Source organism: Gigantopelta aegis, chromosome 9 (genome assembly GCF_016097555.1).
Source record: "Gigantopelta aegis isolate Gae_Host chromosome 9, Gae_host_genome, whole genome shotgun sequence".
Lineage (NCBI taxonomy): Eukaryota > Metazoa > Mollusca > Gastropoda > Neomphalida > Peltospiridae > Gigantopelta > Gigantopelta aegis.
The window spans coordinates 59,939,435-59,966,797 of NC_054707.1; the positions used below are offsets into that span (position 1 = coordinate 59,939,435).

Consider the following 27,363-nt stretch of genomic DNA (forward strand, 5'->3'; position numbering starts at 1 on the left):
CCTTAATTGGATATAAACAAATAAGTTGCAATGAAATGTGGTAAAGTGTTCGCATGAGGTGCAGTAACTCATAACATCAATTTCCTTCAGTGAACACAGTTTTTTTCCTGTCCCAACCAGTGCCTCACGACTGCAGACATGTTACATGTTACATCAGAGGCTGTAGTATATGTTGTCCTTTCTATGGGAAACTTATATAAAAGGTCCCTTGCTGTGTTTTGGTTGGAATATAAGTCTTTATGATGGCAGTGAATTTCGTCTCGGTCTCTATAAATAATCATATAATTATATATTTATACAAACATACATATTTACGTACATACTGATACATACACATACATGTACAGGCACATAGACACATTATTGTAGATAAAAGTTAATAATTGCTTAACACCAAAACTCTTAATTTTGTAAATGACATTTACTACTTTAGGTACAAAATAGTAACTTTGTAAATGATGTCTCAGTAGTATTAAATTCTTATTCAATTTTGATCGCTTTATTAAAAAAATTATGGCAATTATGGAATTCTCTTTTATAATCTAAATCAAGTGTCAACTATCCATATGTTTTCAAATACACATAATCTTACTCTTCTGGTAGTTAAAAATCAAAATTAGGATTTTTGTCTTGACTAAATAAAAAGGTACTAATATTTTATAGGAAAATTGTGTGTGTGTGTGTGTGTGTGTGTGTGTGTGTGTATATATATATATATATATATAGTAGTCGTTTTCGAGTTGAAAGACGCTATTTTATAGAGTGCTCAACCGTGTGGGAGCCCATTTATATATATATATATATTTACAGCTTACATATAATGTTTGTTGTAATTGTGGAAGTGGCTTTCAGATTGTTCTCTGCAGAATATAATACATTTTATATATGTTGTACATGAGTAATTGAGTCCCAGTTTTTATAGCATGATATATAAACACTCCTGGCTGACAGCTATATTTTTTTTGTCACACAGCAATGACAATTAAAGTGAAAGATATGTAAAACAGCTCAGTCACGTGTAGGCTACTGTGAAAGTCATGGTCACATTTATTAGAAACAGTATGGTATTTTATGACAGTGGTTCAGTGATGGGTCATGATTGATTTTGATTTTCTTCACTCAGTACATGGTCATGCTACATGTAGTCCTCTTGGCTTGTGAAGGTAAAAAAAGGTATTCACTTTTATCACAGTAATGTATGCGTTGACTTAAGTTGACAGGTCTCAAGTGTTCGTTCAGATGTGTGTTTACAGTGCTTGAGAATTTTAACAGCCAGTGTTACGCTTTATGATTCACTTCTTTATCCCGAGTCCAGCAGTGTTTACAAGACTCAAATGCCTTCATGGTGGATCCCTGCTACACATGATAATAATGTAAGAGATTATGTCAGGTGTGAAGTTTTGCAAGCTACTTCTGTATTGTATCTTTCTGTTTTATCTCTCTGTTTTAAACAGTCCAGGTATGAAACATACCTTAGTTGCTAGCACTCTTTATAATAAAACAAAGGAGCTTTGACCTCATTTAAGCACAATATGAAACCCATTTCGTTGTGTCCGATATACATCATTTCTCTGAAATACACTGTGGTATTGATTTTCTATTTTGCAGTTAGTGAATCAAGGTAAAAATAAAGATGGAAATATGTATATATTTTCTATTTTGGAGTTAGTGAACAAGGTTTACAAAAAAAAAAGAGGACATTTGTATATATTTCTGTTTGGCAGTTAGTGAATCAAGGTAAAAATAAAGAGAGAAATCTATAAAATAATGTACACGGCTGTTTTAATAGTTTCCAATCATTCTGATTGCTTTTTCTCTTGTGATCTGTACTGCCGATCGCCGCCTTTGTATTACCGACCACCTTCTTTGTACTTATCTGATGCCACGCTTCACAAGGATCTTTTTGTGCTCAAGTCTAGTTGAATACTCATCGTGCTGAATATTACATTCAAAGATGAATTCTATAAATACAAGGGCAGGATATGGCCCAATGATAAAGCTCTTGCTTGATGCGCAGTCTGTCTGGGATCGATTCCCGCCGGTGGACCCATCAGGCTATTTCTCGTTCCAGCCAGTGCACCACGATTGGTATATCAAAGGCCATGGTATGTGCTATACTGTCTGCGATATAGTGCATATGAAAGATCCCTTGCTACCGATGAAAAAATGTAGTGGGTTTCCCCATCTAAGACTAATTACCGAATGTTTGACATCCAGTAGATGATTATTAATAAATCAGACTTGCTGTTGCTAAGTATAGGTTACATCTAGTACATATATCTTTTCTATTTTCTGTCATAGCGGTCCCAGAATTAATCAAAGTTTGTTTTGTCTAACAACACCACTAGAGCACATTGATTTATTAATCATTGGCTGTTGGATGTCAAACATTTAGTAATTCTGACACGTAGTCATAAGAGGAAACCCGCTACATTTTCCTAATGCAACAAGGGATCATTTATATACACTTTCCCACAGACAGGATAGCACATACGATGACCTTTGATATACCAGTTGTGGTGCACTGGCTGAAATGAGAAATAGCTGAGTAGGCCCACTGATGTGGATCAATCTTAAACCGACAGCACATCAAGCGAGTGCTAGCTTTTACCACTGGGCTATACCTCATCCACAGAATTAATCAAGTAAAGGAGATGGCATTTTATTTGGGTGGATTTTTTTTTTTTCTCTCGGTATATTTGTTTTAAATAAACTTTTATTTGAGGGATGATGGGTATACAAAATAATTGCTTGTACCCCCCCCCCCCCCCCCCCAACAACCAATCAATTCTAGAACAGTCCTGTTAACTTTTATCAAATAATGAGGCCTGCATGCCTTGTCATGTAATACACTTGTACATCAATTCATGGGTACAGTATTGATTTTCTATTTGTGAATCAAAGTAGAACAAAAAAGAGGAAATACATTGCATGTGTATACATGTACTTTCTATTTATCAAACCTCCCTTTATATATAGTCCCTATGAGACAATATTCAAGATTCTTATTTTGAAAGACCAGAGTAGGTGATCCTGTTGAAATAGCAGGTCATGTTGATTTTGGAACATTGAAAAATAATCCGTTAGTTATAAAACTGAAGCAGATAAAATGTTGATAGCCAGCAATCATAGGCGGTAAGTAGCAAAACTGAGGAACCAACAATGCTGAAATATTATTTTGCAGTATAATGAGGCTTAACTGGTTAGTTGCCATGGGATGCTTTGTGATAAGAATACAGCTCCAGGTGACAAGTGATAATGATTGGGGAACACTGAAACATAAACAAAATGTGTATTTGTTGGTAATAAGGGTTCGGGTAGGTGTAGCTTTGTCAGTAGAGTGCTTATCTGAGTTATACCGGCCTCGGTGGCATAGTGGTTAAGCCATCGGACTACAAGCTGGTAGGTACAGGGTTCACAGCCTGGTACTGGCTCTAACCCAGAGCGATTTCTTAAGGGATCAATGGGTAGGTGTAAGGCCACTGCACCCTCTTCTCTCTCACTAACCACTAACCAACTAACAACTAGCCCACTGTTCTGGACAGACAGTCCAGATGGCTGAGGTGTGTGCCCAGGACAGCGTGCTTGAACCTTAATTGGATATAAGCACGAAAATAAGTTGAAATGAAATATCTGAGTTATAAAGTTTGTTTTGTTTAATGACGCCACTGGAGCATATTGATGTATTAATTATTGGATGTCAAACATACATCTAGTCTTAGAGAGGAAACCCACCACATTTTTCCATTGGTAGCAAGGGATCATTTATATACACCATCGCACAAAAAGGGTAGCACATACCACCACCTTTGATGTACCAGTTATGGTGTACTGGGTGGAACGAAACATAGTCATGCATTAAGCAAGTGCTTTACCACAGGGCTACATCCCGTCTCACTTATCTGAGGTGTGTCGTAGGATAAAACACCCTTGGTGGACCAATTCTCTTTTATTGGATTTTGTCCCATCCCAACCATGCAGTGCCCCATGACTGGTATATCAAAGACTGGTATGTGCTGTCTTGTCAGGAAAAGTGCATAAAAAGATCCCTTGCTTTTAGCATTCCTCTAAGACTGCATCTCTGAATTACCAAATATATGTAGCTAATGGTTTAAAAGGTTTAAAATTTTATTTTTGTTGGTAGTGACTTAATTCATGATAGTAAATTACTGACAGTGAATTATTATCAAGTGTAAGCAAAATTACCAAACACAATGCATTTTAAAGTTAATGAGAAAACAATTACACATAAGAAATATTTATAAAATGTATGGTCAAATTCGCAGTACTTACAGAATGGTATTATTATTTGTATTCAAACATTGCAACATGACTGAGTTAACATACATACTTCATATCTGTGTGGAGTTCAAGTGAAATTTTGCATCTATCTGTCTGCTCATAGGTCCATCTGTCTGTCCATTGGGAAGGCAAAACTTAACTGACCAGAATGAAAGAACTGACCCCAAAGAAATACACAGTGAGATCTCCCATGTATATAGAATCACAGTAATTAATTGAGCTTTTGATCCTCTAAACACAACATACACATATGTCCTGACATGTTTTACTACACTGATCATGAAGTACAATAGCCTGTAATAAAAGTACTGTATGTCATTCGATTTACACATGAAATTGGTTTGTTTACACATGTTAATCAAAAGTATGCTAATAGTAACTAATAAAATAGCCCAATACATCATGTTGGCTCATTCAGTATTTATCACACGAGCTCCACGAGTTGTGAATTGGAATTCCAAATACCCCTTTGCTGCTGTTCGAAGGATATTATTCATGTGTTCATAATTGTGGTCTCATAGTATTTGGCAGTTCTAAGCAAACATTCAAGCTTGATGATCATCAATACGTTCAGTTGACAGACTTTTGATTATATGCTTGCGAGGCTTTTAATATTTGATGACATAGCTGGTGCTCCCTGACTTAATAAAGCCCGGTAGATAGAGGTACATATCTGTACATGCAGGTACACGTAGGAGAAGTTCCTTACAGTCTTAACTTGGCAGTTTCTTATAGAATTCAAGGAGGTGTGTTTCGGTTTCAAGGATTAATTGAGAGTTTTGTGAATTGTGTTTTGTTATTTTAAAAAACTTAAGACGTTTGTCTTCCTGCAGCTACTTCAATGTTCAGGAGCCAAACAGAAAAACAACCAAAATAGTTTTGAGTATTCATTTGGGATATTTGCAAAATTAAGACATCAATCGATCATTCCGGTTTTTATATCCAAGTGCTTTTTGTACACACAGCTGAATTAGAGTCTTGGAAAAAAGTGTTTATTTAATGTCCAGGAGATTCTAATCATCAATTATAGTTGATCAATACATTGATGGTGTAGATTACTTCATGCATGTATCGGTACAGGGTACAGTATTTGCAACAGTTGTTCATTGATTTGAATTTGTGTCAAGGAAAAGTGTTTAATGAAAGACCAGGAGATTCTAGTGATCAGTTATAGTTGATCAATACATTCATGGTGTAGATTACTTCATGTTGATCGATACATTCATGGTGTAGATTGCTTCATGTATCGGTAATGGGTATAGTAACTGCAACAGTTGCTTATTGATTTGATTTTATCATTGCTATCCAAACCTCACAGATTTTTAAATCAGAATACAAAATGAGCAAAAACAATACCAAGCTTCAAACATTGTACATAATTTAAAAAAAAAAATTGTGATCTGGTTTGTAATCAAGCAAGAACCACATCATTATCATTTTTGCTAATGAAATATAAATTTGTCCCAAATGTGTATTCATGACCTTGGAATAAATTGTCTGATAAATGTTAATGGAAGTTATGATTAATTACTCGTAAAGACTAAGTGTTACCTGTTGCGATTGATTTCCTTTTGAGCAAACATGTTTCCAAGACACTTTTCCAAATTAACCGGCTCCTTCGTGTAGCATAACTCCGTTACCGCTGCAGCGCCGATGTACATTGTATGGCTATAGCAATGAGGATGTATTAGGACCAAAAGTCCTTGACAGAATGATTTTGACCGGATCTTGTGAGTCAGCATCTTTATATCAGTGAAGATTCCCACTGTCGTCATTGATTGGCGTCTAATTGGCACAACACTCATGTGGGATTACAGTAATCTACAATAGCTTTCTGTGGGGCTTTTTTTCTCCACACATATCTGCTGGCTATTTGTCCACAGGTTCATGTCAAATGTGCATAGTTGTTAATAGGAATGTGATAAATAATCATCACATCTTCCTTACGAACATGATGTACAGAGATGATATATTCTATTCTGGTAATCCTACTGGCTACAGGTACATTCATGATGGTTGGAACTATACATAATAGCACTCCAGGATTCCTCAGTCTTGTTGTTTCTTCCGCTTGTGCTGTGTTTCATGATATTGTTTATGAACGGAAGTAAATTATAATGACAAGATACAGGCAAGTTTTGGGACTAATATTGACAGAATTGGAGACACTGAAATTCAAATTGTAAAGTGTGAGTACATACAGAATGGAAAGTTTACAGCAACTGAGTGTAACTTGTGAAGACGGTTTGTTGATCAGCTGGATGCCTGATGGATTGCTACTAGAACTAGCCAAACAGAAGGTAGTATCATGTTCATTTTCACTTTGTATTGATCAGAATTGTAGACACTGTAGGAGACTGTATGATATATGATGCCATATTTCCAGCACAGTTCTCTAAGCATTACCAGAAGAAGTTAAAGTTGTTAGTGACTGTGTTTTTTCAAATTTATATCTGCATATGGTATTGATTGTATATAGCTCCAGTAATTTAAGGCTTCGTTTACAGTTATTCTGGTATTGATCTCATGGGGAGGGGGGAGCAGTATGCATTTTATTTTTGTATACCTACCACCCACAATTTAAAAAAATATATAAACCAAGTATATTTATAGAAAAATTGAAGCATACTCACCAGAGATTTGTTTGATTAACAATGCTTTTTTCCCATAATAAACCTTGTTGGATCAATTTGGTATACATAAATATAGTAAGGTGTAAAGTTAAAGTTTGTTTTTGTTTAATGACACTACTATCACACATTGATTAAATAAGCATCAGCAACTGGACGTCAAACATTTGGTAATTCTGACATGGTGACTTTAGAGAAAACCTGCTACATGTTTCTATTAGCAGCAAGGGATCGTTTATATACATTGTCCAGTACACAGAACAGCACATACCACAGCTTTTAATATATCAGTTGTTGGGAACTGGTTGGAATGAAAAAAAAACCCAGTGGGTTTGCCAAAAAAGTACCATGCCTTGATATTTTGCCTTCTAAACCCCCAGTGTGTATTTTTGTGCTTGGCAAATAGTTTATTCAATTAGCCCTTTGTTGTTCAGTTGTTGCATTTAACACCAGTGATCTACTTGTGTCTGTTGAGCCATGTAATCCATGTTTGCTATCAAGCATTCTTTGGCTTTGTTTCATAAAACATATGTTTTTGTACATATGTTTGTAAATAACTAGTTATTTGACCTCAACAACTGACCTCAGTGGTATAGTGGTTAATCCATTAAGTTTAAGGTTTGTAGATATTGCTTTCATGTCCCACAATGGGCTCCAATTCAGAGGGAGTTTTAATGAATATTGGGAACAGAAGTATATGTATATAATGACCAGCCTTCTTTCCCATTATAACCATTGATTTCTGTATTGGACAACCCATTCAGATAGCTGAGGTATGTGCCCCAGACAGCAAGCTAGAACCAGAAGTGGATTAAGTATGAAGAAATAAATAAAATATGAAATAAATAACCTCTTGTGTATTACAACTGATATACTGATTTGCTTACTAGTTAAGGTCATATTGAACATTGTCATAAGATTGTGCAAATTTTATAGAAGGATTAACTTGTGCATGTATAATGCATTTACTTGTCTGTCCCATCATTCTATAAAATTGTGTTTTGTAAATAATTTCAGTTGGTTTGATGTAAGAAAAAAAGTAAAAGTGTTCTGGAAATAAGAAACAAAATACTATTTGTGTGTGCAATTTACAAATCGGTAGCCTCAGAAATAAATAACTTGTAGTAAATTCCACAGTATGAAAAAAGGTGTTCCTGTGGGATGGACTATAATTTCTTTAACAGTAACATGGATTGGGTTTTTTCGATATACTAGAATCATTACTGAGATAATTGAGTGGTTTTTTTTATTTTTTTTATTTTTTTTTGCCTTCTGAATTCTTTAAATTGGCTGTTGTTTAATAGAAAGCAGAATTGAATACTACAGATGTACATAGTTATTTATGTAAATCTACAAGGATGTATATCACCAAATCAAATCCCATAGGCTAAAACTGCTGTGTGCTCCATTTCAGTCAAGACACATACATGTACTATGGATATAATTTCTCTAGAAATTTGGCAAGGCATTGTAGAAACAACACTTTGGGGACATTTTTGGCCTTTTTCAGGGCACTTTTTATGCATTAAAAGACAAAAACAATAATTGAAATAAACATAAATGTAATTAATGTTCTTGCTTTTATAAATGAATGGCAAAATATATAACAGATATTTGTATTAATTAATAATAATAAATTTTTATATCGAGGCAATTTTAGAATTAATTATTGAAAAAGGCGTTTTTAAATTTCAGTGCAGCATGGCACTGATTATGGCAAGATGGTGCTAGACTAGTGAGACATGGTGCTAATGCTAAAACAAGCTAGGGAAAAAACTAGGATATAAATAATGTAACCCCTTTTCCGTAAAAAAAATTGGAAAAAATTGTGGTTTTCAGATATAATGGGAAGCGTCTGACTACATTAGTTCCGCAGAAAAATTGTCATCCTATTTTTGTTTCAAGCACAATAGTAGCTGGTATGTTGATAATAGTTCAAATTAAATTGCATGTATTTACTGGCCAAATGAAACAACAATTGTTAAGTCCTGCCAGACATCTCATTTGTGGCAGGCATCGTCTTATTTAATTTGACATTCAAAGGTGCTCTTCAAACTGTACAACTGGCAACTCTGTGAATAAAATTAATATAATTACAACACAATCAACAAAAAATTGACATCATGCACTGATCATGTTTAAGTGACATGTTCATATGAGGGTATGTTTTTAAAGACAAAATTTTCTAGCCTTATGCAAAAGCTAGCCAATTCATTCCAGTGGGCATGAAATGGAATCTTGAGAGAGTGGAGGTCTTCTTTTTGTCAAAGGCTGTGGGCCTGTGCTTATAAAACTTTTAAGAGTCCAGACTCCATTTTTAATGACGTCACACACATACAATTTGTATGGCATTGCCATGACGTTCACGTCTCTGTCTCAGACAGGGGTGGGGAAAAGCCCTTTTTTCCCGGTCTGGTACTGATTCTCGATCTGTTTGCTGGTCCCACTTCTGTCATTCTTGTAGGTCTGAAGCATGTGTCCGTTTTATTATTGTATGTATATATAGTTACTTAGGCTCAGAAAAGGTCTTTTAAATGTTTTTTAATTTTTCTGTACACATTCCAGCAATTTTATTTTAAACAGTTCCCTTTCAATATGAAAGAGAAGAACCTCATGTATTTTTAATATTTGCACCCGCATTTCTGTGATCCTGTTTACTTTTTCATTTAATCCATTGTTTGTTTTACGGTTATGTGTAAAGTTGACTTAATACTCTTAACTGAGTCACATAAATTTGCAGTAAACAAGTAAACATAGTCTTTGGCACTGTATTGATTCGGCAGTGCTTCTTAGGCACTAAATAATTTGAAAACCTGACTGTTCACACTGCAGTGAAAAGAACAACAAAAGCATGTATGATTGTGCATACACTTGGCCATATTTGACGCGACATCAAGATGACCAGAGTAAACACCCATTTCACATATAAAATACTTGCTCTATGTTATTTGTTGTACCAACACTGGGCCTGCCGTCTTTGAGTCAACAAAGGGAATTGTGTGGAGTTTGTAACATTGTCAATTTCCGTTATATTGATTCCAACTTAATGTTGCTCAGGTGAAGCTAAAACAAGTACCATCTTACACGGCTGACCTACATTATTAATAAATATGGCTGTACTATTCATGAACTGGACAGGCTAGGTAGTCTATGACAACAGACAAAAAAAATTGTTAGCTCTAACCCAACTAACATAAACAAAAATTACCCTATTGAGCTGTGGAATGTTAAAATTTCTTTCTTTTTTACAGTATTTGCTTTCTGTATTAAAACCTAAAGAAAATATTTTCCAATTGACCTACTATTAAGAGTAATAGGCAAGATATAACAGACCAAATGCTCTATAGGAAAATATTCTTTATTTTTTATACCTGTATTTATCTCCTAAACTATCTACAGCAAATTTATTTATTAGCCAAATTTAACTCTTAAATGCTTTTTATATAAACTTTTGGTGAAATTTATGCTCTGTAAGAAAATACATTTATTTTTTGTATTTACTTGTGTTTATTTATATCTCCCAAACTATATACAGCAAATTTATTTATTAGCCACATTTGATTTCATATCGTAAGATCTACATTTTCTCTTAAATGTTTTTTTTTAATATAAACTGTTGTTAAAATTTATAAAACAGAATATAGCCAGCATAAGATAAGTTGAATTTTTAAATTATGTTTATCATGTTGATTTTAAATGTTAAATGTTACCTAGCCTTAACTGCAGTTTTATGGTCACCATGATCAGGTTTAAATTATGTTTTTGGATATAGCAGTTAATTATGGGTATATTTTATTGACTATTTTGATACAATTCCTAGAGTAGATTTTTAATTTATCGTAGGCACTATTCATAATTGCAATATGAATGGACAATCTTCAGCTTAGTTCTTTAAAGTACATGTACTCATGTACAAAATGTAGGTACTGAATATATGATCAAATTCATGTGTCATACATTAGTTATACAGATGTTCCAATCATGCATTGATTATGTGCCTACTTACATGTAATGTCTGTGCTTATCATGATTGGGAAATGTTCTGAAGAGCAATTAACGTACCACTTTACTTGGTTATTTTTATTTTTATTTTATTTTATGCATTATTCATAATGCTGTATGGAAATTCTTGAAAAGATGGAAATCCTTGAAATGCATGAAATTTTGTCATTAATTTTCCAGGTCCTATAAAATTGAAGAACAAATAATAAGCTTTAACACATTAAAAAAAGAAAGAAAGAAATGTTTTGTTTAACGACACACTCAACACATTTTATTTACGGTTATATGGTGTCAGACATATGGTTAAGGACCACACAGATATTGAAAGGAAACCCGCTGTCGCCACTTCATGGGCTACTCTTTTCGATTAGCAGCAAGGAATCTTTTATATATGCACCATCCCAGAGACAGGATAGCACATACCACAGCCTTTGATATACCAGTTGTGGTACACTGGCTGGAGCGAGAAATAGCCCAATGGGCCCACTGACGGGGATCGATCCCAAACTGACCACGCATCAAGTGAGCACTTTACCACTGGGCTACGTCTCGCCCTCCTTTAACACATTAAAGAACAAAACATATTAGTAAAGTACATGAACATGTAATGATGTCGAAATAACTAAACTATATGGAAAGCATGTACATACATCTAAAGAAAATATGTATTAAATCTGCACCCATCAAGATGTAATTAACTTTGATATTTACTTAGAAATAATAGCTAATATAATTAAACAATGTGGAGTTAATTACATCTACAGTTTCCATTCTTTCAAAAGGTATTTTTTGCCATAACTTCATACAGCAGGATATATGTATATATTTTTTTAATAGTTTAAATGCGACATTTATGCGATGTGCAGCTGATATTCTGTCTGAAAAATAACATATTTCAATAGATGACTGAGAGATGTTACATCTGTTCGACACTTAAAGTTAATATTGCCTTATATTAAAACAGTGTACTGAGTGGTTGATAAATATTCTGTTTCCTTCCAGTTAATTAAATAAGGTTTCTTGTAAAAAGTATCAAAGGTTATAGAGTGGAGACATTTTCTTCAATGCCTGCCATCCACAGAAGTGCCTATATAGTTCATCCCATCCTCCTACAAAAAATTTTTTGTTGTAAATAATTTCAGTTTGGTTTGACTGAAGAAGAAAAGTAAAAGTGTTTTGGAAATAAAAAAATAAAACCCCAAAACCAAGAACTATTTTTGTGTGCAATTTAGAAACAGTCGGCTCAGAAATAAATAACTTGTAGTAAATTCCATAGTATGAAAAAAGACATTCCCTGTGTTAAGGACTCTAGTTTTTTTTTTAAATTCCAGCTGAATAATATTCTACATTACACATGCTGAACAGGCATGTGTTAACAACAGTTACATCATCTACAGTCGTTTACTGTTAACCCTCTTGTCGTTTACTGTTAACCCTCTTGTCGTATTCTCATGTGGACGTGCTACACTAACATTATTTCTGCCCTCTGGATTTCACCTGATACAATTATAACACAGTCGTCTTTAGAATTGAGTTTGGTTTGTATTTGTGTGTTGCCCACAAGATAGAGCTTTGACTTGGTAGTGTTGGCCTGACAGAATTTGGGTACTACTAATTCAGTCTTTGTGTGCCAGTTGTTTGCACGGTGTTCTTGATAGTGGTTACCACACATTCATTATGTAATGCAGTAATAGCAAACACTCCTGAATGATTTTCAAAGATATTTCCATGATATTTTATGAGAGTTGTTTTAATAAGCATTATGTTGTCAGACCTCTGTTTCTACTTCTTTTGCCATCTTAGTCTGTGACTACTATACTGGCAATGATAAGATGAACAGATGTTTTGTAATACATTTTTTGTACAGTATACTAGCAGTAATTAATTTGTAGATAAACATGTGTTGCCTTAAATAAAGCATATATTTCTTTTTCTCTTTTTCTTTCTTTCATTAATTAGTGCTATGGGGAAAGCCATTTCAGGGATACATGTAGGAGTAGGACAAAAAACCCAATTAAATAGGGTGAAAATTGGAAATCTCTTTGGGATTAAAATCCTGAGCATCATAGGTACTTTGTGATAAGTGATAAATCAAAATGTATACATCAGACCTGCATGTATGTATGTATGTATGTATGTATGTATGTAAAATGTTAAAGTTTATTAAATAACTACTTTTATTTTTATTTTAATTTTTTTAATTTTCAAGCTTTATTAATACACTGTATTATAGAATTAACAGGATACAGCTACATGTACACCTATGGTATCATGTCATTGTCATGCGATTTCACTTTCATGACCAACATTTTAATGACGGTGTTGTGGATTAATTGTTCATGTTTTCTCGATTCCTGACCTGTGTTTGTTTATTTGTAGCTGGAGAGTCTGAAGAACCAGTATGAAGGCCAAATGGATGCACTGCGACAGGAACTGGCAGCTCAGAAAGAGCAGAAGCATCAGGACTATCTACTCCTCCAGGACCACCACAAAGAGGTAGATCTTTCTCCTTCAGCTCAGCACATTGTATCATGGGCAGGTTGTCTGCCAGGAAATAATTTGAGGTTATAAAAACAAAAGGAATCATAAGTGCCCCTACTAGGTGGTTATGGGTTTGAAAGCTTTTGAACTGGCCTCGATGGCGCAGTGGTTAAGCCATCGGACTACAGGTTGGTAGGCACAGGGTTCATAGCCCGGTACCGGCTCCAACCCAGAGCAAGTTCTTAAGGGCTCAATGGGTAAGTGTAAGGCCACTACACCCTCTTCTCTCTCTCTAACCACCATCCAGCTAACAACTAACCCACTGTCCTGGACAGACAGCCCAAATAACTGAGGTGTGTGTTCAGGACAGCATGCTTGAACCTTAATTGGATATAAGCACGAAAATAAGTTGAATTGAAAGCTTTTGAAACTGAACACTGCATTTCATGTACTTTTACAAATTTTAAACAGCAGTTCTAAAAACTGAGAAAAAAATGTATCCATTAAATTCCAAGATTTTAGGGTACATAATTTTACCTTTCATACCCTCTGGCAGAAATCCTGATACGAATCAAATTTTTCAAACCGCATTTGCAGAAAACAATATTTCAGAATCTTAAGTACATGTAACCAGAAGTCAGCGATTTTTATCCAAGTAACCGATTGTTCAATTATGTGAATCATTATCGTTTGGTTTTTTTTTTGGACAGTATTTCCATCTGAAGCAGAATGTGTAAGCAAAATGGAAACATTTTTATAAACAATTTCTTTGGTACTTAGTAAAGTGACTTTCAGTTTATCACGTATCCGATTGAATTTTTACAAGAATTTAAATTGCAAAGCCAACATGCTAACAGAATGACAATTCGTATGACATATTGTACCCTGATTTGTATTCTTATGGTTTTCGTGTTTATAACAGAGGAATGCTATTAAGATGTTTACCTAAAAGCTATGTGGCTTGAAAAGACATGCATACAGAGAGTACTGCATGTGACTTGTTTACCAGTACACGACTTTATTACTTATCCAGCTAGACTTATTTATGCACCATTTTTCAAGCCATTTGAATTAGTGCTGTTTGAATGTTTAGGTTCCTTCAGCAAAGTCTCATTGATTGATGATTCTTTGTCCTTAGAATATGATAACAGATGTATACACATAGATGTGTGTGTGTATTTCTTAAGGTATAGAGGATGGGTTCCAACACTAAGCTATTTAGGTTTAACTGAAAATACATATAGTACATGTATTTATATATAAAAGGATAGGTCCATGCATACTTAAAACATAATAATAATAAAATTTTTTTTATATAAATGAGAAAATATTTATAGTGGAAAATAAAATTATTGATGCAACCCCACTAAAAAAAATCCCAATCCTCCCCCCCCCCCAACCCCCCCCACCCACAAAAAAACACAGGAGGATAATTTTTATGAGGCGGGGGGGGGGGGGGGGGTTCTAGGCACAATTATTAATTCAGTTTGCCTTGTATGTTAATTATTCTCAACATGCTACCTACATGTGTACATGTACTTAACATATATTTTTTCATTTAACTATGCTTTAATTTAGATTTCTCTTTCAATATTTTAATCATAATACAATTTGGAACTCCTCTGTTTACTTTCAAGATTTTCCTAACAAGTGTACATTCCAGTGCTCAGATAAAAATTGGATACCCACACAGGTTTTCACTTTGCGTGTTGGCATGAGCATGTTTGAACTAATCATTCAGATCACAAATCAAACCATGAAACTGACATGTCTAATCTATTATTCAAATAAAATGTGCTATATCTGAAATTAAATACCTGTTCCTCTGGTTCACTGGTTACTGGGTCTATCAGTATTTGTGTGAGATCTGTATTTCGTGTTTCATTTGCACACCTCCATGGTGCTATTGAATTTAACTTCTAGATCATACTTTACATAGATCTGACGGTGTCTGATATCTTTTGATTATAAAATTACAGTTGCCTGACAGAGATATACCACACTTGAATATATGAAAGAAAAAAATAAGTGTTGTCAACAGAATACTTTTATGAGTACTGGGTATTAATAAAGCATAAAAAGCTGTATTTTTTTCATTGTTCATTGTTATCTGTTCATTTTTATCTGTTAAGTTTTTAAGTTGTTCAGTATGTACTTCTATAAATAAAAAAATCTGTTTGCTATGTGATAGGTCAGGACCTGTTTTCAACTTTCCCTATTTGTGTTTATGTTACATGTACATGCATCAACATATCTCACTGATAATCAGTTTCCTGATATTAGGGTGCTTATTGTATGCTTTTAAAAATGTTGATAATTTTGAATGGCCCCTGAATTCATGTGACTATTTACTAAGTATATTTAGATAACAGGCATGGAATTTGTGGAATTTTTTTTTTAACGGATTCCACCAGAATCATAAACATGATTTTATATAGATATTTAGGGATTCTGTCTTAAAATATTACATTTCCAATCAGAAATCTTAAATTAGTGAAAGCATTAAATCAAGTTAAATTTGCAGCCTGGATAATTTAGCTCATATATGATTATTATTATATTATATTATCAGGCTGTTGAGAAGCTCCGAGAAGGTGTCGATGAAGAGATCAGAAACCAGCTGGATGCCATTCTCGATCAGTTACAGAAAATATATGCTGCCAAAATTGATAAGATTGAGAATGAACACAAGGTAATAGCAATTTGATGTACGGTAAATGTTTTAACATTTGTTAGAACAGGGCTGTACCTAGCATAAAATAATTGGGGGAGGGGGTGCAGTAATTTGATGTGAGGTAAATGTTTTAACATTTGTTAGAACAGGGTTGTACCTAGCATAAAATAATTGGTGGAGGGGGTGCAGTAATTTGATGTGAGGTAAATGTTTTAACATTTGTTAGAACAGGGTTGTACCTAGCATAAAATAATTGGTGGAGGGGTTGCAGTAATTTGATGTGAGGTAAATGTTTTAACATTTGTTAGAACAGGGATGTACCTAGCATAAAATAATTGGGGGAGGGGGTGCAGTAATTTGATGTGAGGTAAATGTTTTAACATTTGTTACAACACGGCTGTACCTAGCATAAAATAATTGGGGAGGGGGTGCAGTAACAAAAATGAGGACATTGTAATATTAAAGACATTGGCCTTAAAGCTGATAGGTTCTGGGTTCGTATCCCAGTGTCATTTGCCACTCACAGTTTTGATCACTCGATGAGGAGGTGTAATTTCTAATAGCTAACCATTAACCCACTGTCCTGAATAGTGTGCTAGTGTGCCCAGGACGGCATCTTTGAACCGTAATTGGATATAGGCACAAAAATCTAATTGAAAATGAAATTTATAAAAATTAAATAAAAGTCTCGTAGCTAGGAAGGACAAACAAAACAACATCATTATTCCGCTGTCACTTGTAATAACGTACATTAGCAAATTTTTGCAGTGGTAAAAGGTTTTGCTTTGAATAATTACCTGAGGCAAATATGACAATGTGATCATGATGATAATGATAGGTATGTGTAATGGTGCGTTCTTATTGGGCGAGATGTATAGTGATGACCTCAGGCATGTGATTTAATGACTTGAAGATTGCAGCTGAAATCTCTATGAATTAGGCATTCTCGTGATACAATTAAAATCATGTGCTACAACCAACCACACAATGAAGACATGTAGGATCAAAACTTTATGGTTCATTGTTTTACACAATTAATAATGCAGGGTTCACTCATGTCATCAGAAATAATGTAATGGATACTAGTATGTAATGTCGGATCCATTGTTTTTGTTTCTTATTTATTGCACATGTTTACTGCACTTGCCTGTCGCACACACAAATGTACCACTTTACCTAGCTGGTATATGTTCTAGGGCACCATAGATCAGTGAAATAAATAACAAGCAAAAACAATGTACGTGACATACTGTTCTTGTTTTCATTTTAATTTAATGTTCAAACCCACTGAGGGTACAGAGAATGTAGCTCAGAGCTAGTGGAGTGCTTGCCTGAGGTGTGATGGGTCATAGGATCCATTGCCCTCAATGTACTCGTGTTATTTCCTGTCCCAACCACTGTTACATGACTATATTACATCAAATGCCAAGGTATGTACTGTCCTGTCCATGGGAAAGTACATTTAAAAGATCCCTTACTGCTTTATCGATAGTAGTATCCTATGTGGTGGTAGGGTGTCCTCCAATTTTGCCTACAACCCATTTTGCCTACACTCAGTTTGCCTACACTGAGTATGAAATGATGACATCCCCAGTTAAAAGTGGAACATTCTATGTATGGTCCCTTTGTATAAAAATAACATTACACAACAAAAACAATTAAACTATTAAAATGGGATCATTGGACTTTGTCTCGTTTGCAACTTATTGTCAAAATAACCATATTTTAGATACCATATAGCTATAATTTAAAAATGTTCTGAGGTGTCATTCAGCAAATATTCCTTTGCTTTCCTTTCAAACCCACTGTGTTGTTATCTTTTATTAGCATATATGTTGAATAAAATATTTCTTTATCATGATATTGATATTAAATTATGTAATAAGCAATAGACGATAAATTAGATAGGAAGGCATGGAAAGTATGAAACCAAAAATATTTTCATGGCAGTACCGTATATAAAATATTTAATTCTGAATAAACAGTAGATACATAACAAAACCCAGTAAGTAAATATGTTTATTTGGTACCAGTTAATTTCCATAGAATATTTCTTATGAATTATGTACATAATTATTTCTGTTCACTTCAGGAGGACATCTATCTTCAAGTGCAGGCAATGAGATTGTCTGCTGAGCAGGTTTACAATGGACAACTCGAGCTGATTCGTTCCGACATTGACGAGAGACATGCTGCCGACATTGACAACCTCAAGAAACAACACAAGGACGAGATCAACAGAATTAAGGCAGAGCTCTCAACAAAAGGTTACCTTTTTTTTCAGCATTTGTTTTGTCTTTCTTTCTTTCTTTCTTTCTTTCTTTTTTAATCTATCTTCTTTTTCTTTTTTTCTTCCAATCTTTCTTATATCCTTCCTTTCTTCTTTCTTTAAAGAGTAAAATGTCATTCAGTGCTAGAGCGCTCATCTGAGGTATTGTATACTTTAGAATTTTCAAAAAATATTGATCTATATTGATATTCTGTTTGTTTTTCCTTTTGTTTCAGATTCAAAAGCATTGTCAGAATTTGAAAAGTTGGATGTGAAATTGTATGAACGATATCAAGAAATTATCCAGGTTTGTTCTAGCCACAATAATATTCTTTACTAATGCCATATTGGTATTTAGCTTGTTTAAAAAAAACATGTAATGTTCTTCTTAATATCTGTAATATCTTTAATATAAACATGTTGGTAATTCAGTGCAGGTTTTTAATTCATTAATGTCAGACTTACATGGTTAGGTTATTTATAAATGTAATGCATTTTACAAATTTAAATTGATTTTTTTTCCATTTGTTAGTTTAATTTTCTGTGATTTGTTATGTAACGAATGATATATTTGTCTTTCCAGAAAATCAGTGCTGAATTGGAAACAAAAGTTTTGAAAGGTCTCCAGGAAGATAACTCTGAACCAAATGGTGCCTGTTTGTTTTGTTTTTCTAATCAGTTCTCTTAATTTAGGATATTTTATAATGTTGCTATACTTCACTACAACATGTTAACAGCTTGGTTAAAACAAATTTTTTATGTCTTTTACATGTCACTCAGCAAAATGCTTCATAAATAATTGAAGACTTGTTTTTTTGTTTTTTTAAAATAAAGTTTATTGTCCCCTTCCCTCGATTTTCATAGTAAGGCCAGAATGCCAATATTTGTCACAGATCTCTTGCACCCTTCTGAAAGTCTTACTGTGGGGCAGGATCTAGCTCGGTTGGCTACATGTCAGAATTACCAATTATTTGACATCCAGTAGCTGATGATTAATAAATCAATTTGCTCTAGTGGTGTTAAAACAAATCAAACTTTAACTTTAGCTAAGTTGCTAGAGCGCTCGCCTAAGGATCGAACTACTTTAGTGGATCTATTCTCGTACTTTTTTTTTTCATTCCAATCGGTGCACCTCGACTTGTATATACAAGGTTATGGTATGTGCTGTCCTGTCTGCGGGAAGTGCATATAAAAGATCCCTTACTGCTAATGGGGAAAAAGTTGTGGGTTTCCTCTGAGACTACGAGTAAAAAATTACAAATTTTTTGACATCCAATAGCTGATGATTAATAAATCAATGTACTCTAGTGGTGTTGTTAAACTAAATAAATTTTTACTTTTACTGTATTGGGGCCCTGCTAGAGAGATATGAGTATTGTTAAGTATCCCCTTTGCTTTCTGTTAGATGTGTGTGTCCTGCTAGAGAGATAGGAGTATTGTTAAGTATTCCCTTTGCTTTCTGTTAGATGTGTGTGTCCTGCTAGAGAGATAGGAGTATTGTTAAGTATCCCCTTTGCTTTCTGTTAGATGTGTGTGTCCTGCTAGAGAGATAGGAGTATTGTTAAATATCCCCTTTGCTTTCTGTAGATGTGTGTGCCCTGCTGGAGAGACAGAAGGAAGACTTGGCCGAGTTGCGGAGTCGGTTCCTGTCTGAGCATGTGGAGCACATGAAACAGGTTGAGCAGTTACAGGAGGAAATTGAGAGTCTACAGCAAAAATACGAGGAGGAGGTCTCCACCTTTAACACTCGGCTTCAGCAGTATACAGGTGTGTGTTGTTTATTGTCAGTAAAAAAACAGTCTCGTATACCCACCTTGTTTTTTTACCTTAAAGACTTGTCTACAGCAGTATACAGGTGTGTGCTTTTCATTGTTAGTAAAAACAGTCTGATATACATGTTCATTCTGGGCTAATTACCACTTTGCTACACAGCATTATGTAGGTTATGGGGCGGGATGTAGCCCAGTGGTAAAGCACTTGCTTGATGTGCGGTCAGTCTGAGATCGCCCATTGGGCTATCTCTCGTTCCATCCAGCTCACTGCATCACGACTGGTATATCAAAGGCAGTGGTATTTGCTATCCTATATTTGGGATGATGCATATAAAAGATCCCTTGCTACTAAGACTATATGTCAAAATTACCAAATGTTTGACATCCAATGGCCGATTATTAATAAAGTTTGTTGGGATTCAACATATATCCATTAATTTTCAGTTCATTAAAACTAAATTTTAATAGGTAAATTCTCAATGAATTATAGGAATGATTACGTTTATCTCATTATCATTAATTTCAGACCAAGATGGTGAAAGAGAAAAAATACAGGAGAACCAGCAGAAAGAACTAGATGATCTTCGTGCTTATTACGAAAAGCATGTCAGAGAAATGGAAAAATCCTTCGAGGAAGAGATATCTTCTTTACAAGCTAAATATGAGGAAAACATGAGTACAATGCACATTCAGATACCTGAATCTAAAGACTCCAGTGAGAATCTGGATCTGTCAGACTCTTTAGAACTGTCCAAGGTTCGTGAGTATGTTCATAGGACTACCAATCTGACTGTGATATCTGACAGTGACGAATCCATGTCAGAGGCATCAAAACAACATAACATTGATGCTTTGGAGACAAAGGTTTCTGGACTGGAAGACATAATTCGTGAGCGTGAAAAACAAATCGGTGATCTGGAAGTGTTGTTAGAACAGGAGCGAGACAGGACCTCCCAGCTGGTAGAGGAGGTGAAGTCCCTGAAGGACCAGCAGAACGAATCTCAGCAGTTGGTGGACAGCCTGAGGCGAGATCTCTCCGACAAGGAGATGCTGATTGCCCAGATGCAGGAAGAAAAGTCTGACGGAGAGAAAGGTGCTGAGAAAGTGGTTCAGCTGGAACAGGACCTGTGTGATTCCATCCAGCGTGAGAAGGACCTACAGGTTCAGATGGAGGATCTTGTTCACAGTCACAAGGAAGCTCTGGACGATCTGAGGCAGGAGCTCGAACACGAAGCCAAAATAGAAACCGAAACTATGCAATCTGAATTCAGAGTCCAGATGGAAATCGAACTCAAGAGACAAGCAGCTGAATTAGGAAGAGACATATCGACCAGAGAAGCAATTGCCGCGTCTGGACTCCATGCTGTTGATTCTGTTGAAGGGGAGGTAACTGAGAGTGTATTGTTGAGAAAAAGTTCTGATTCTACTGATGGTACTGTAAGTAATGAATCGACTCAAACCAATGGTGCTAAAGTATGTAAGACGGATGATTCTGTTGTGTCGGATAAGGATCTAAACTTGCTGAAGCAGGAGTACACGGACAGAATTGATAAACTGACTCAAGAACTTGCAGCTCTGACTGCAGAAAAAGACGGATTGTCGAAAAAACACCAAAGTGATATTGAAAATATGCAATTGAAATTAACACAAGCTCAGGAGAAATACGACAAGCTTATAGAAGGTAAATAAAGCTAAAAAATTTTATAATTGTTTGTTCAATTCTAGCAGTAGGGTATGGTTAGTTTTAGACAACGAATGGACATTCCGCAGTACTGTATATTCTTGGATAATCCCAGTTATTTGTTCAATTCTAGCAGTAGGGTATGGTTAGTTTTAGACATAGAATCGACATTCCGCAGTACTGTATATTCCTGGATAATCCCAGTTATTTGTTCAATTCTAGCATTAGGGTATGGTTAGTTTTAGACTTAGCATGGACATTCCACAGTACTGTATATTCCTGGATATACATATATTGATATACGGTTCAGCGGAACATAGTTCCAGACAGTTTGTCGATATACTACGACACTGAACTTGGAAGTCAGTCTGATTACAAGTTACAATTATGATGGTCGTTCATTTCTGTTATGGGCCAGTTTGGTTCTAAGAATTAATATGACCAGTATTGTATCGGGTGTTAACAGTCAATATATACATGCAGGATCATGAATTTATTAAATCATTTTGCTTATGCAATTCCATATTTTATAGATGGTTTCTGATGTGGGCCAGATAGTTAAATATTAAATTTATTAATCAGTTTGGTTTTCTAGTTCTAAATTTTATATCTTGATTCTGACGTTGTGAACCAAACTGGGACTTGGAATTTATTGATATACTTTGTTATGAACAACACAATATGTTTTGTTTGTAGACATTGAGAATGGAGAATGTCCCGAAGTTGAAGACATAATACGAGACAAAATAGACATGGAACTGGAACTTGCCAAAAATCTCATGCAACAAGAGTTTGATGAAACACTGGAGTCAGAGAGGGTAAGATAAACATAATTTAATAAAATAAATGCAACAGAATGCAACATGTGCATGTTATTTAAATATAAACCTATAAAACTGTATTTTGCACCAGATTTCCTGGATCAATTTTGCAGAAAGGTGACCTCTTATCTCTTCATTCTTAGGTAACCGGAAGTTGGTTCCCATGATTTTTACCTAGATAACTGATTATTTGGTAACATGAATTATGTTGCACAACCAATGAGTTGCCAAATCCTGACATGCTTATACTGTAGTTCTGTACTACAATGACATTCAAAATACATTTCAAACTGAATTTGCCATGAGTTAGTATATTTTTTATTTTAAATTTTGGAATAAGTTAATAAAACAGCTCACTGCATAACTTATAAGCAACAGCTCACCACATAGCCCATAAGCAACAGCTCACCATGTAACCCATAAGCCATTCACGTGAATTTGAAGATGTGTAACAGACACGAGCAGAAACATGAAATATTGTGCCGTTTACAGATTTTGTTTGCACATCCATTCAATTGTTCATCTTGTAGTGAAATTCAAAATGTACGAAGCCACATATATGGATTGATTTAATTTTTTAAGTTCTTTGAACTTTACATTGTCATAAATAATATTTGAATAAAAATCTCCTCAAACTTCTATCTTAGCACTTCTCAGTGAGGCCAGACTACACGATAAAAGCATGCAGACTGCTGTTAAACTGTTTGCTGTGCAAATGTGACAAAGTGTCGTGAATGTTTGACTAGGACTGGCTTAATCTTCCATTATTCGCAATGTTTACTATTTCAATGTCCATATAGGGGTCACATCCAAGACAACAGTTCAGTTTTAGTGTTTATTACCTTTGGTTTCTTTTTCCTCCATTTCTTTCTTTTCATCCTTTGTTTCGTTTTTAATAGCCGATAATTAGTAAATCAATGTGCTCTAGTGGTGTCATTAAACAAAACAAACTTCCATTTCTTTTCTTCCTTTATTTTTTGTAGTATTTTAAAACCTTTTCTCAAAACATCCTAGAATTAATAAATTTTATATGTCATCATCCCTGTACACAAATCATTATTCCATAGTGATACTTAACAGCTGATTTGTTGTTATGGCTTGCGTGTCATTAATGAATGAATTAATTTGTAAAGTAATAATTAAATTGTTGTAGCTTGTGTGTAATTCATTCATTCATTCAAATCATCCATCCATCCATCCATCCATCCATCCATCCATCCCTCCAATCCAGTCATCCATCCATCCCCCCATCCATCCATCCATCCTTCCATCCATTCATCCTTCCATTCATCCTTCATTCGTCCATCTATCCATCCTTCCATCCATCCATCCTTTCATTCATTCAGTCCAAAAAATTTAATTTAAATACTGTTACCATCTGGCTGACATCGTGCTAAAATGATGGCCCAGCTTACAGCAAACATTATTAATTGATGGCCTTGGTGTTCAGTAGTAAATTATTTGGATGTTGTCATAAAGTACATTTTTCCACTTTTGAAGATGGCCTTTATGGATCTAATGATGATACAGGTACATGTATACAGTTTCTGTTTGCTGTAGGTAAACCGGCATATACACATGATCTTCACAGGCAGGCGATAGTTAATTGTTTAAGAATGTTGTGAGACAACCCCCAGGTTAGGCTTCATCTCTCTGTAATTTCTATTATGCACTGAATTTTATTTTTTCATGCACCTTATGCAAAAACGTGTTTGAGGTTTTGCATGTCTGGTCAGTTCCGTCAACACAGACTTGTTTACCGTTTTCTTGATTTATTGATCTGCCCTGGAAAACTGTAAAAACATAAAGTTGAATCTTAAACACATTTTTATTCATTTTATGATGGAAACGACCCTGTGTATTTCTGAGCTGCTTTCAGGGCATTCAAACTTTAGAAAGTATGTATCACTTAAAAAACCCAGGTATATGTAGTCTGTTTTCTATCTTTCATTGGTGACTTGACTTAATACATATATGTAAAGCTTAACAACATATAACAGATCAAATGTAACTGAGAGTGGTTTTTTTTTCAGTGATTACAGTATACCAAAATAAAATAAAAGATAAAAGGAAAATAACCAAAACTTGTTTTATACATTGAAGGCAGAGCACTCGCAGTTGCTCACTAGGCTGATTTTTTTGCCTAATTTTAAATGAATAATTCGATAGGATACATGTCACAGGAAATTAAATTGAGTGAGTGAATCTACTTATTTGGTCTGTTCATTTGTTTTGTTTTTTATTAATATAATTTGCTGAAGTCATTCTGGAATGTCAGACTACCAGATAATGTATTTTCTTTACTTGCTAATTAATTTTTTATGCTAACATGTCATTCATTTATTCATACTTTCATAATTTCATAAATCCCTCCCTTCCTTCATTGACTTTCAGAAGCGTTTCATGGAGTGTCATCGTAAAATGATGGACGACTTCATGGCCGACCGAGCTAAAGAAGGTGAGGAACTGCAAGAGAAGCATGACGCGGAGGTGAGACGCCAGCGTGAAGCCATTCAGCAGTATGAGGAACAAATTAGACGGCTGGAGACAGATCACAATGAACAGATTCAGAAGCTACAAGAAGCCACTGCGTCGACTCTTGGCGACCAGCAGAGCGTCTACATCCAGACAGACAATGGTGATGCTGATGATGAAAGGCTAGAGAAAACTCAGGAACTACAAGAACGGCATGAGAAAATACTGCAGACTATGAAAGAAGAATTTGAGGAGAAAATGCAAAGTGTGTAGTTTGTCAGAATTTTGAGTAAAAATAGGTTGTTTTTGCATTATTTAATTGTTGAACAGTTTAATTATGAAATCAATCTCCCCCAAAAAATATCAGGTACTGAAATATTCATTTTTTTACTTTTACAAATTTTATTTACTTCTTGTGAGGTGAAGAAGATCTTTGTCACTATGTCTTTTAGTAAATTTTGGATAAACTTTGTTATATTTATATTTTTTTCTTTCCATCCATCATTACCAAACTTTATTTTGTGCAAGCAGAGATTCATTATGTTCTGGTCATAAGTAGGACTTCTACACTAAACCTAAACTATATATTGACATGCTATTTGCATTGATATAGAACACTACCCCAACCCCAAAGCCTCCACACCCCCAAAAAAGAAAAACAACCCTGAACCCAATCAACTAAAAAAGAAAAAACTCCACATTTACATATTTTATCAGCTATACAGAGATCTCATGATGATGCCCTGTTGGCAGCTGCCATGGATACGGAAAAGGTCAAGTCGGAACTGGAGGCTGCACACCAGCAAGAGTTACAGGACCTGGAACAACAGCTGCAGGAGAAGCATGAGAAAGAAATGAGGAACCTTGAACATCGGCATCAGCAAGTGTCCGAGGAGGTCAGGGAACAACATCAGGTAAGTCACTCAGTGTGCAGTACAATACAGTGGCTTACTTTACCATACATTCCTTAAAGGCTTACTTTTACCATACATTCCTTAAAGACTTACTTTTACCATACACGTCTTAAAGGCATACTTTTACCATACATTCCTTAAAGGCTTACTTTTACCATACATGCCTTAAAGGCTTTCTTTTACCATACATTCCTTAAAGGCTTTCTTTTACCATACATTCCTTAAAGGATTCACGAATGGTTTTGCCTTGAGTGAAATTGCACTTGTATTTTAAAAAATTTGACGCATTAACCAAATATGTCAGTAGTAAAGCTTACACCTGAGCTGAAGTATGATTTTTTTCCTAACCCAACCAGTGTCTATGACTTGTATATCACAAGTATTAAGATTATAGTTGGAGAGGAAAGAGAATAGCACTTTCCCATAGATAGGAAAGCAAATACCAATTGTGTTAGACACCAAATTAGTCTTGGCTTAAAAGTGTGCAGATGTCATTTAAAAACACATTCCTTTCTCTGCATTTCATTAGTCCATGTAATTTAAAATCTACATTCCCTTCACCCACCCCCACCCCACCATCAGATTTGTCAAATGCATCCTTATTTTATTTATTTTATATTTTTTTATTATTTATTTATTTATTTTTTATTATATCTGCATGTTTATATTGAGTGCTGCACTAGCTAACCTGTGTGTTGCAGATGGAACTAACACAAATGCAGTCACTAATGTCTACACAGCCTGAGCACATGGAAGAGATGAGAGAGTTATCTGAAGTTGTGCTTCCAGTTCACACCACGTCACTGGTACACTCCTGCCTGCACTATCATATACCACTACATATCGCACACTCTTTATTCCACATTCAAATTTATTTTTATATTAACTTTAGTAGTTATTGTGCATTATGAAAAGCCTTTATATCACTGACCATAGTTTCCGAGGTATGGTATTTGAATTTCATGATGTTTGTTCAGTGTTTTGAGCTAAAATAAACACCATTATAAACAGAAACATTGATATTTACCCAAATTGATCATTTTAGTAAAATGTTTTAAGTAATTTATAATTAATGGTAAAATAAGTTGTAATAGCCAGAAATACTTTGCATTGCCTAATGACTACGGTCCGTCACATCCTCCTACAAAAATGTTTTTGTAAATAATTTTTGTTTGGTTAGACATAAGAAGAAAAGTAAAAGTGTTTTGGAAATAAATAAAAAATACTATTTTTGTGTACAATTTAGAAAATAATCGGCTCAGTAATAAATAACTTGTAGTAAATTCCATAGTATGAAAAAAGGCATTCCCTATGTCATTAGTATTTCTAATACAAAAATAAT

The 27,363-nt window shown here is 34.7% G+C and overlaps 1 protein-coding gene across 8 annotated transcripts in view; it reads left to right on the forward strand.

Moving 5' to 3' along the window:
- The window catches only part of LOC121381236 (A-kinase anchor protein 9-like), a 134,965-nt gene that overhangs the window by 39,117 nt on the left and 68,485 nt on the right, over nt 1-27,363 (forward strand). For 7 of the 8 annotated variants that reach the window (XM_041510454.1, XM_041510459.1, XM_041510455.1 and 4 more), the window contains 11 exons: nt 13,314-13,430; nt 15,988-16,107; nt 18,182-18,356; nt 18,595-18,665; nt 18,942-19,008; nt 19,946-20,125; nt 20,657-21,811; nt 22,508-22,629; nt 25,027-25,372; nt 25,825-26,021; nt 26,723-26,827. In XM_041510454.1, the coding sequence (XP_041366388.1) occupies nt 13,314-13,430; nt 15,988-16,107; nt 18,182-18,356; nt 18,595-18,665; nt 18,942-19,008; nt 19,946-20,125; nt 20,657-21,811; nt 22,508-22,629; nt 25,027-25,372; nt 25,825-26,021; nt 26,723-26,827 (2,655 nt within the window). The remainder of the gene's footprint in view (nt 1-13,313; nt 13,431-15,987; nt 16,108-18,181; nt 18,357-18,594; nt 18,666-18,941; nt 19,009-19,945; nt 20,126-20,656; nt 21,812-22,507; nt 22,630-25,026; nt 25,373-25,824; nt 26,022-26,722; nt 26,828-27,363) is intronic. The other variant, XM_041510462.1, reaches the window with a different exon arrangement.